Below are 12,252 nucleotides of genomic sequence, written 5' to 3'. Positions count from 1 at the left end.
TAACTATATAATTATTTGTTGGTAAATTCCTTAAAGATAAATGGTTTGGATTGTGTATTTTCCCACAAGCTTCTAACCAAAGTGCTTTGTTCCTTGACATAGCACTATAAACAGAGTGCCTTTGTTCTAGCTATTCATTACGACAATTCATTAATAAATGCACATCTTGACCACAAGTAAATGCTTCACTCTGCATTATGTATAGGGCTCGTTAAACTAATTTTTATACAGCAATTCTGAACAGGCATAAATGGGTACTGTGCAGAAAAATGCATTTTTTAGGCTTGTGAGAATACCTTTGATGGTAAAAATGTTGCCCATATTCATTTTAATGAGCTTTTTTCTCATGATGAAAATTTTGCAGGCAGTCTTAAACATTTTCAAAATGTAATGCGAGTACTGGGACTATATTTTAATACAACCTTTTAAATTCTATAAAATAGTTTTAAAACAATTTATTATTCCTTCAAGTTGAATTTCAGGAAATAACATATTTTTGATATTTGCTTGTATTAATAAATCATCTCTAAAGATGTGTGTCCAATGTGTAGGGATGCGGCTCTGTTATATAAAACTTTGTTTCTTTCACCCTGTCTCTAGTGTAAGCACCAAACTAACAGCATTAAAACTTACAGTTCTGGCTCTCATACAGTGCATACAGTAAAGGATAGGGGGGTTACACTCCACTTCGTCTATTCTTAAAACATCTTGTATTCTTTTCACATAATACAAGGTCTTCTGTGACTGGAGGGGAGAGAATTGGCCATTCAATGTCACAATCTCCCCTCATCCTGGCATTTTTAAAGTATATCTGAAGACAAAACATTTTTTTATTTTGAATTGAGTAAAGGAATGTTTGAAACCCATGTCAAAATTTTACCTATCTGTCTCATATTGGAGAGAATTGCCCTAACTTCCAGTCCTGTACCCACAATAAGAAGTGAGAGAAAATCTCTCCAAAATAAAAAAAAAACCCTCTTTACACAGTTGTCACTGGAACAAGTGTTCCCATTGGATGATTTCCCATCTATCCCTATTCTGGTGACAACCTATTGAAAACAGTTTGGGGGTTTTACTTCAATTTTAGTTCCAGCGACAATCATAATCAGCAAAAATGGAGAGTGTAAATCCCCTAATGGGGGCACAGACAACAGCAAAAAAAAAAAAAACTGTTAGGGGTCCTATTATCTTTTATCCAAAATCTAAAAAAAAAAAAGTTTTGCTATTCGATACACTTTAATGGTGTACCCCAGTCATCTTTAAGCCTTGAAATGCATTTATGGAGTACAGCCTACCTTCCATTTTGCATCCAGACATTGCTTTGAAGCGTTTGATGAGCATTAAGGCACAATAAAACCACTCCACAAACACCTATTCTATTACAGGAAATAAACAAATCTTACCGCCCCGCAACTGCCTGCCAGAGCGTTTGTGAAGCTTTACCATAGACTTGAACAAGAGGCGTTGGAAGGCTTCGAACGCCTCCTGACTCGACATAAAGCTTCAATTTTGAAGCGACGCAACGCTAACGCTTCATGTTTTGATCATTTGAACAGCACTGTGGGCTGTCCATTGTATCAATTCTATAGGCACTTGAGGGGCGTTTTTAACGCCTCTCAAACGCCGCTTTTAATTCCAGTGTGAACTTAAGTCTTAAGTAGATCCATCATTACAGCAAGCACTCATAATATCCCACCTTGGAAGTTTAAATTTGTTTAAATAGTTGATTTCCACAATACACAGCGCTTTTGTATATTAAAGTACAGTACCCACAGTTTGATGTACAAAAGCGCTGTGTATTGTAGAAATTAACTATTTAAGCACATATTGTGGTGTTTACAGCAGCTAGAGAGATTATTCTTTCTTTTTTTTGTCACTGAGTGCAGGTGAATTTGGCAAAAATATGTAAATCTGTTTAGTCACACATCATGCATAGAAAAGAAGTTATACAGTATGGCTAGCCGATCCATCCCTACGCGATAAAGCCCTTTCAAATCTGGCTTTAGTGGGTTATTTAGAGATTATATTAGGTAACATTAGGTGCACTTTGTGACTTTAGCACAACTGCAATATTTTATTATCAGTAATAGCAACTCATTGAGGGATTTCACTTCTCACTTGGAATCACTCCTTATTAAGAGCAATTGTCAATGATACCCCAAACATGCAAGCAAAATGCTTAGTTTTGAAAAAACACACGGCAAAATGTGCAAAGCTCAAAAAGAAACTTGAGCTTTTTTGTCATATTTATTCTGTGTAGGGTAGCCTATTGAAATTAATTGGCCGCCCTATGAATGAAAACCCACACATGCGTGATGTGCTACAGTAATGTGAATGGGGCTAAGAGTCATGTTAAAGTGATTGTAAAGTCTCATTATTTTTCATTAAAAATGGCAAACATGTCATACTTACCTGCTCTGTACAGGGCAGTTTGGATCCTCCTCTTTTCGGGTCCCTTGCTGGAGCTCCTGTTGAGAGCCCCCAAAGCAAGCAGCTTGCTAGGGGGGCACCCGAGCCAAGCCACCGCTCAGTGTATCCATTCAGAAACCGTGGTTTGGACCCACCCCTCTCCCTCCTCATTGGCTAACTGAGTTTGACTGACAGCAGCGAGAGCCAATGGCACCTCTGCTGTGTCTCAGACATTTAGGAGGGAGAGTCCCGAATGACTTAGGCATTCGTGGACATTACTGGAGTGAGATGGGCTCAGGTAAGTATTTGGGGGTCTGAGAGGGGTCCTGCACACAGAAGGCTTTTTATCTTAATGCATAATGCATTAAGATAAAAAATAACCTTCTGCCTTTACAACCACTTTAAGCTTAGCTTTCAGGTTCAAGTGTTATTGTGTCTCTAATGCAGTGTTGCCAACCGTCAGTTTTTATACTGGCAATCAGTAAAAATTGGACCCTTTTCTCCTGCCAGTAAATACCAGAAGCAGGAAAAGGTTTCCAGTTAAAAATATGGCTTTGACGCTCTGCAGTTCTCTCCCCGGTATGACAGAGCTGGGGGCTGGGTAAACTATAGCCTTGAATGGTAATTTTCTCACTTGCAAAGTTGGTATGGCAGTTCTGTTCTGAAGCTGGCTGAGACTATCTAAGTCCCTGCTACAGTGCGTACGGCCGACAGAGGGGTGGGTCTGGCGGAGGCAGTGCCTAAGTGTGTCTTGTGATGTCATGGTGCAAGGGAGTCAAACTGAGCGGCCGGAGCCTCATATGCTCTGCTCTCTCCACATATGGTCTGCTGGACAGGAGTAAGGAAAGTTGGGAGCGGGACTGTCAGTGCTTTTTTGAATGATGGGACCATCTGGTGTGGAGAGAGGCTGTCATTGTGACTCAGGGATGTGTCCTGTGGGTGAGGTGTCAACGTCACCTGTGCTGCTGCACACTGCTGTCAGTGTCACTGTGAGTGTCAGGTTCATAAGTGTGTGCTTGTCCATTCTTATTTCTAATATATGTGTGTATAGTCCAAGAAAGTAACTCTCCTGTGCATAGATGTTATGCTCACGGGAAAAAGATGTGTTTAATCCTTAGAGACATAGCCTAGGTTCTTGCTGCCTTCTCAGGACCATGGGTATCCAAATATATTAAAAGACAATGAAAACAAGAGAAAGGTGCACTGGCCTAGTGCAATTCTATTTTAAAAATGTATTAAGGCATAAAAAGTAGCTCACATAATACAAACAAACGCATGGTGTGTACATGCCCGGAGCTCAGGGCTCTGAGGAAGAGGGTTCTCCCTTGAAATGCGTCAGCCAAGCCTTTAGGGACACCATCTGGTCTCCTTGCCTCCTTGGAACATTTCAGCATTCCTGGAGGCTACTTGTCTTCTAATTGTTTTGACATGCGTGTACACACCATGGGTTTGTGAGTATTATGTAAGTTACTTTTTATTTCTTAATAAATGTTTATAATGGAATTGCACTAGGTCGGTGCGCCTTTCTCTTGTTTTCATTGTGTTCAGTAGAGTGCACAGTCCTGACATCTTACAGATACAGGGAATGGTTTGGATGCCAAGAGCATGTAATCCCAGGGAGAATTTTTGGGAGTTACATCATCAGCACCTACCCAATAGGCAAAGGAAGAAGAAGAAGGACATGGCACTCATGGGGATGGAGTGGATATAGGCTGGCTACCCCTATCACCCTTTACTTTCACTTTAGTCTTACAGGACACATTTCAGTAAAAATCAGGACTGTGACAACTGTCACAACAGTTACTATTAAGAACATCAAGTAACAAGTGGAGCTAGTCAGTGAATTGCTATCCAATAAACTTTAAAAGTAAACTATGGTAAAAAGAAAATATCCACTTGGGTTACAATAATCTGTTTTTTGTAAAATCCAATGCAGCAAGATTCAGTAGTCTACCAACAGCTTCCCCCATGCTGAATTGTATGTGGGCAAGAATACAGTGAACAACATCCTGGGTGTGGGTCAGGACAACTAAAGCTAGAACTATCAGGTCACTATCTTGGGGTGCTTGCTATCATAATCAATAATACTTTGTAAACTCATTAATCAAATTACCCACACATAAGCAGAGATATCATGCAGTAACCAACGGCCGTATTAACTTAATGATTTAACACACATTTTTGGAATATCCGCTTACATACCAACTTTGCAAGTGAGAAATTTACCATTCAAGGCTATAGTTTACCCAGCCCCGCAGCTCTGTCATACTGGGAAGAGTATGCACATACAGTAGTGCACTAAGTAAAAAACATATTCCTCCCAAGTCTGCAACAGAATTAATGCTGTAATACAATACAAACTTGAGTCTGGGTGCAGTGATCAGGCTCAGAACCGGATTGGGAGACCTAACTCAATATGGTGCCCATGCAGTTTTGGAGTGTTTGAAGTGTTTTTCAATAAAACATGGTAAATCTGCTAATTATCCACTGGCAATTACCCAGAAATGGCAGCATTACAAAATAAAGGGGAAATCTGAGTCATATCGCCTGCTGTATAGCATGGTGTTGTTCCTTCATGTGTGACAGATTTGCTTTAAGCATAGCTGTTCTTACTCATGCTTCTTGATCTGATAAATAGTTTTGAGCCTTGGGGTTATTTTGTTCCAACTTGTTTGTTCAATTAAATAGTTGAAACCAAATGTTTGAAAAATGAATTGTGCAGTGTGAAATATGACATGGTAAAATGGAGTTTTCCATCTTATTTAAAATGTGCATGTCTTATCACCTCAATGTGGACACTTCCCTGGCTTCTTTTTTTATTTTCTTTACAGCAGTTTACAGTAATGAGTAGGGATAAATCTGACAATGCTGGTGTAATAATTCTACTCAGCAAACAATTGAAAACCCAAATTCACCACAAATGGACTTCAGTAATGACTTTGCTTAGCAAATACATCTCTGAGAGAAAACCTGATGTTTTAGCCTAGCCACACTGGTCAGCAAGTCTAACAATGAGACTGCGTAATGGGGAAACCCATCATGCCCTTTTATATAGCAACTCGCAAAGTGTTTGAGGTCTGCGAAAACCACTTTAAAGTGAATCTAAACTCTGATATATGACATTTAGTTTGCTAAAGCACTATTTAAACAATTGAAATATTTTTTTCAAACATTCAGTGCTGCTGATCTCCAGCATCGTTTAGTAATGTTCTGTCTACTTGCACTTGCTACAGCATCAGCTGCACATCAATGGCTCAGAAACTACTTCCTGAAAGTAACACTGACCAAGCCGGTGTAGCCTAGTACACACGGCCCGAATGTTGGGCAACATCGGCTGATTCAATATAAACCGGCTGACATTCGGCCCGTGTGTACTGCAGCCAATCGGACAGAAGCCGGCCATTCAGTCGGCTTCTGTTGAAGGGTCATGACCGAATAAGGTCTGCCAATCAGCTCCTGATCTCAGCCAATGGAGGGGAGGCGGGGGGCAAACACAATAGAACAGCAGGGGAGATCTCTGTACTAACATCAGATTGTTAGTACAGCGGTTCGCTGGGTTGAACGGAAAAAACAAACCAGTAGTGCGTACGAGGCTTTAAGTGTGTCAGCATGGCCACTTATAGTCCCCTTTGGGGCACATGTGACAGGGTGACAATGCATGAGCACAATGCAAAATTGTTACCACATAAGAGGAAATGCCTGAACAAGGACCTGTATGGCAGGATCTTCACTTATTCTTTTTTATAAAAGCTGCCTAAAAATATTAGCATATTAAAGCTTGAAATTTTAGTAACTGGGTTTACATCTAGATGATTAAAATATCTAAAATGAACTATTAAGATATCTACTCCTGTATAAAACAATATCTATATATCAAAATGAAAGGGTGGCAAGCAGATTGCACCTTTAGAGTTTCTACATGTGAAAACAGAGCAGCACATGTTCTAGTCGATAGAAAAGAAGGGCATGGATAGAAAAGGCTGCATTAATATTTGCTTAAAATGAATACATGAGACATATGCGATCACCATTGCAGCAAAATAGAGAGTGTTTAGCAAAACTGATACCTGTTTTTCCATTTTAAAAACATCCTAAGCCCGTAAAACAAGTGGGAGATTCCATTTAAAAATTGGCGCAGGTATAAATGATAAAATTAAGACATATTAAAGTGATTGTAAATAATCACCTTGTAAAACAACCGATTCAGTTTAAAACAGAGATGAAAGGCAAAACATTTATATATAGATATAAAAAAAAATCACATTCCCTCTGTTCTCAGCCGCATAAGAGGAGGAGAAGCAGCAGCACACTGAGCTTCCCAATGAATGGCTGTGCAGGGGAGGCATGTCAGCACGCGCCATATGGACGCAACTCGCTCACCACTTCATTTTATTTAAATTGTTTTTTTATAGTGATCACGGCTGTAAAGTTTCCCCCGCAAGGGAATGTCACAATAAAAGTTTTAAAAATGATTGTTTATTCACTTATTAGCACTTCGGCACTTTTTTCACTGACTAGTGCTCAGAAGGTCACAATACAATTTGTATCTGACGATCGATACATAGATGGTCCAACCCACTCAGCATAAGTACACCGTTGAAAGTATAATTTTTGCACTTATTGCACTTTTTAGTATTATATACAGCACGCAGCACCTTATACTTTTGCACTTTTTCGCTATTTAAGTGAGCACAGTGCACTTTATGGGACCACATACACTATTCATTCTGTATACTGGGTAGTGCAAGGTGGTAGCGCCCCACACCAACACATCCCGACCCCCAATATATCTTTACCCTAGTGGTAAGTTGGAGGCAGCATAACCATCTGGTCCCTTTTCAATAAGTTCAGCATTTGTGTTTAAACACACAATCCGTAGCGCAGGTGCACCCCAAACCCTTTTTTTACTATGTCAGGACAAGTCTTATCATTGGAGGAGAGCACACTGAGTTCCCAGCGTAGCTTGAGAACTGACCACGGTGTGCCTTCCTACTTAGTATGGTCAATTTTTAAAAGGAAAGAAGGGGGATTAGCAGGAACACCAGGGATTTCACATAAAGGAAGAAATACAAAGAGAACAGGAGGCTTTCTCATACAAGTACATGGTAGAGCAGGAATATAAAGTGTTGGGGTAACAAGTGTTGGGGTACATAGTACAGCAGGAATATAAAGTGTTGGGGTAAAAAACACTTTAGGTAAATTATGGCTGAAAATAAACATCCTTCAGAAGAGATCTGCCGTCATGACTAACCTATAAAAATGTAGAGGCTCAACCAGATTTTAAGGCATCCAGATTCATATGAATGTACGCCCAATCTGAAATACCTAGATATTCATTGCTCGAATGAAACTTGCATAACACAAATGGGCCAGCAGTAGCTATTATTTAATCAACTCTGGCCACAAGATTTTTCCTGATGGCAGAAGCCAATTTGACCAATATATAGGATATTTTTCAGAAGATATGGACATAAAGGCCTGCTATCCGCGTATGGACTCTAAGAAGACCACAGATTGATTTTGGTCCCATTTTCTGGATTGTGGTCCATTTATAGAGAGCACCATACAATAATTATATTGATACTTGCTTGGATATCAATCACATGGTGTGGAAAATTAATTTGCATGGTAACCATATCTGCATGTATTCTTAGTCCTTTTCACCCTTTCTTATTCTGTAACATCTAGGCATCCAAAATTCAGGAGCAGGTATATGTTACATCTGCAAGATTTGGCCAGATTTATAGATAGAAAAACTCTAAAGGATCATCTGCCTGCTGCAGTGAGAGTGGGGTCAGGAAGCCTAGTCTTAGCATGTATGGTTGAACGAAGTATACAAAAGCTTCTGTTTAGAGCACATGCTTCTATGCACAAGAATATGCGGTTTACTGCATCTGTTTTCACATGGGAATCCCATGATTTGTACAGATTTGGCCATGACAGACACATACAGAAAACAAATATATAGCTATGTATTAACTGAAAAGAACATTTACTGGAAGCAAATAAGCATAGCAAGTTTGAGCCTGTGAAGAAGCTGTAAAAAAATGCACATTCCAACTACATACTAGGAGCTGGGTGAAAAATCCCTCTGTGTACATTATTACTGCTTATTAGTATTCTGAATGCCAATGTTCACCATTTATTTAATACAATCATAACAGGAACCTAATATGTACAGGCCACTGCTGGCAATGCACATGATGGTTGACATCCAGTGACACTTCTTTTGTTTTCCAATCATGCACAATGTGAATGACAGTGGAGTACAGCCAGTAAACTGTGAACTTGGCAGAGCTACAGGGTGAATACCGAAAAACTGGCACTGTTCTAAAGCTGGTCACTTTTTAAATAAGGAACAAATATGCATAGCAAGTGAAAGCAGGCAAACAGCTTCAGGAGTCCATATTTAATTCCTAGGCTCAGACAAGGTTTTGGCAGCCTTTTATCCATGTATTTCTATAGCTGGATAATGGGCCTGCTATAACTTATCAAGTACAATTCTGTTTTATGTGATCAATATTATTTATAATAGCAAGTGCAAAAAAAAAAAAAATCACATTAATTGACAGACAAAGCATGTGTAAAAAAGAGTATAATACAAAATAAAATATAATCACATTTGTAGCGATTGTCACCATTGATCAGAATTTGTTAATCTATGGCTTGTGGCTGCCAAAAAACTAGAAGTGCTAGCATATCATCCCAGTCTTATTGCAGAATCATAGACTGTGCTGGGACTTTCATAGTTTCATAATAGCATGACACATGTATACCATAGTTGAAGGACTTGCTGGGAAATGCAGTTCCACAACAGCATTCAAGCACCAAGTTTCCTGTTTTTGACTTTGATTGCTAAAATTTAAGCATGAATTTTACTATTACGATGAAGTAAGCATTTACAGTTTGCAGTATAGAAAATATCAAGGCAAGTATGTATAAAGGGTGCAACAGGGATAATGCATTTTACGATTACAATAAAGTAAGCATTTACAGTTTGCAGTATAGAAAATACCAAGGCAAATATGTATAAAGGGTTGGTCCTTTAACCTAAAAGCAAAATTCAGTTAATTTATTTAGTCTGGAGGCTGGGGGATTTAAACACCCAACAGTTTATATCTCTAGGTATTCAACTGTTGAGTTTGACGTCTTTCACGTGCTTCATTGGTGAGATCTTTATGCTTTTCGAGTCTGTACACCTGGACAGAAGTATGAACACCTGTGTTTAATTTATTTTATTTTTGGCAGAAGGAGTGAGACTCAAAGGTTAATGGGTACACAGCTAGTTAGCGTGTCAGGAAAGCTTGTTCCTAAAGAACACAAGAAATACAGGAAACCAATGGGCTTAACCTAACACTAAATATTACTTTTGGTCATATTGACCTTTCAACCCACATAGAGGACAGAGAGTTAAATACACACTCAGAACGCCCACTGAATTCTGAATGACAATTGCCTGAAGGAGTCTGGATAATAACAAATCATCTACTTTAGAAATGTCAAACAACATATGTTATAAAAGTCATAATTATTACCTCTATGTACGGTATGATCTTGCAGGACAGGTCTTCCAGTAGCCATTTTTTAGTAAGTTCGTGAAAAATCACAAGTGGAAGGCAGAAAAAGATAATCAAAAAGTCCCAGAAGGCCAAATTTGCCAAAAGTGAATTGGATATACTTCTCATATAGTAATTGTGGCAGACTATACACATCACAGCCATATTGCCCATTATGCCAATTACGAAAATGATAATAGATAAACACATAACTGCATAGGCACCATATGAATCTTCTGTCAGTGGATAAAATGGGTTCTTTATGTGTAATTTTTTATTGTTGGTTGTATTTTTTGGTACCAATGCTTGATTAACCTCCATATTGTCAGAAAACACTTTAAGATCATTTGTAGCAAAGGGAATAGATCCGTTTAAGGACAAGGCGTGTGGTTCTGTCTCTTTCCCTGCAATCGGACTTTGTAAAGTTTCATTCCAGTCCGCATTAAACTTTTTTTCGTTGTTGGATTTACTGGAGTTTTCATTGCCTTTCTTCAATTGCCACTCGTACGTTTCCCTTTTATTCCTAGCCTGTCTGTGAATCATAACCTGATCCTTGTTATTTTGTTGCTCAGTATACCTGGTTTCCATGGATGTGTTGTTCACCTTTCTACGCTCCCAGAATAAGGTATCAGATTGCATATTTGGTGATGGAGTTCTGTCTGCTTCTTGCATGTCACTTGGCCAGTGTACATTCTGTTCACTCAATACAGGTTCCTTAGGTTTACTTAAGCTCCCATGTATAAGTTGACAAATAAGGTTCCTCAAAAAACCTTCATGGGGGGAGTCTTGGTCAAAAGTTTGATTGGATGTCTTTCCTAAAGAAACTTTGTTAAAAAAGGAATATACACCGTGGCACCATCTTGATCCATCTCCTTGCACAGTGTTTAGATCTTTCTGTAATTTTTGATTGCTCACTAATGTAGCGCCGAAGAACAAAAATATTGAGTAAAATGATAACTGCATGTTTCAAGCAGAACATTCAGTCAATAAAAAAGAAATAAATTTGCTCTTCCATGCATGTCACTTGATTCTGGTGCATTAGACAAAAGCAGCAAGAAGAGACAAGAATACAAATATGCTGCAAATAAATGAAACTCTATCTGGTTGTATATGTCACCCTTCTTTGCAGGTATACTGCACCTTACACTATTAAATCATCATGGAAATTCACCTGCAGGTCAGGGCAGTGTCCTCAGCCTAGCATAGGTGCGCACGCTGGTAGTAGAAAAGTTAAGGTAAGCTCTTGCTGTACATCCACATAAATATGAGGGCTCCACCCTTTTTGTGCCACAGTCTTTGTAAGAACTGTTAGCTTTACTCCGGCTGCTCATTTAAATTTTCTTTCTCTGCTTCATTGCAAAATACACCAAGGCATAGGTCTTTCTCTTCCTAATAATCACAAATGAAAATAATCCCTCTCCCCGGCTCACTGTAAACAGGTTGCAGGGATGTCATCGGATCAGATTAAAGGCTGGACGTTAAAAGACGGCCAGAACAGGCTTTCACGGCAAGAGAGACATGACGTTCCCATTGGATTTTCCTTTGTCCGAGTTGCAGAGAGGTGAGGAAACGAGCAGGCTCTTTAATTTTTTAGTTGTCAAGGTGCAGGAGGAGAAGGACCTTTGCCTCTGAAGCTGCTTGTCTCTGGTTGTACTGCTGCTGTCACTGCTGTGCATGGAGGAAAGTAGTGATGAGCCCCGCCTGCAGGCTTTACAAGACCATTCTCTGCGCCTGTGTAGGGTTGTAAACGAGACAGCTTCTCTCCTCCCTTCTATACTGTATCTCTCCATCTAATGTCACTCTACACAATTATCACACCTTGCTGTGTGCCCTCATAGGCGTCTGTCTGCAGCCATTTACAACAACAAGAGAGGGTGCTTATGAAAGAAAAAACAAAACTTGTTTTAGACCAGCTCCAATGTCTTCAGAATTTTTTCGAACAAAGGAAAATACCCTTCACCTCGGTATATTGTAGTGGAATTAGCAGCAGCGGTGCCATTCTCTGTCTGGGCAAAGCATAGCTACTTCTCTTAGCACTAAGGCTGACACAAAGGCTGTGCAGGAGGAGGGGGGAGAGGGTGGAGGGGGAATGAGCAGAAGCTGATAATTCTGCAAGTAAGATCTAGAAGCAGCTGCTCGAATTCTTTCCTATCAGGGAAATAGAAATTCTCTGCAGTGGGGAACAAAATGACGTTACCTTTTTATTAAAAAATAAATAAATAAAATATATATCTATGGTAGTAATAAATAAGGCATTTACCATTAAACCCAAACTGGTATGTTGCTT

The 12,252-nt window shown here is 39.3% G+C and overlaps 1 protein-coding gene across 1 annotated transcript in view; it reads right to left on the bottom strand.

Annotated features, from left to right (window-relative positions):
• GPR37 (G protein-coupled receptor 37) overlaps window positions 1–11,988 on the bottom strand; it is a 35,420-nt gene extending 23,432 nt beyond the window's left edge. Inside the window, exon 1 of the mRNA XM_082254718.1 lies at window positions 9,945–11,988. Coding sequence (XP_082110844.1) covers window positions 9,945–10,928 — 984 coding nt within the window. The 5' untranslated portion in view covers window positions 10,929–11,988. The remainder of the gene's footprint in view (window positions 1–9,944) is intronic.
• Between the last annotated feature and the right edge of the window lie 264 nt (window positions 11,989–12,252).

Source organism: Pelophylax lessonae, assembly GCF_965119305.1.
Source record: "Pelophylax lessonae genome assembly, chromosome: 4".
In the NCBI taxonomy this organism is placed as follows: domain Eukaryota; kingdom Metazoa; phylum Chordata; class Amphibia; order Anura; family Ranidae; genus Pelophylax; species Pelophylax lessonae.
The sequence above is the reverse complement of the archived record's forward strand: the minus strand, read 5'-3'. Positions and strand labels throughout refer to the sequence as shown.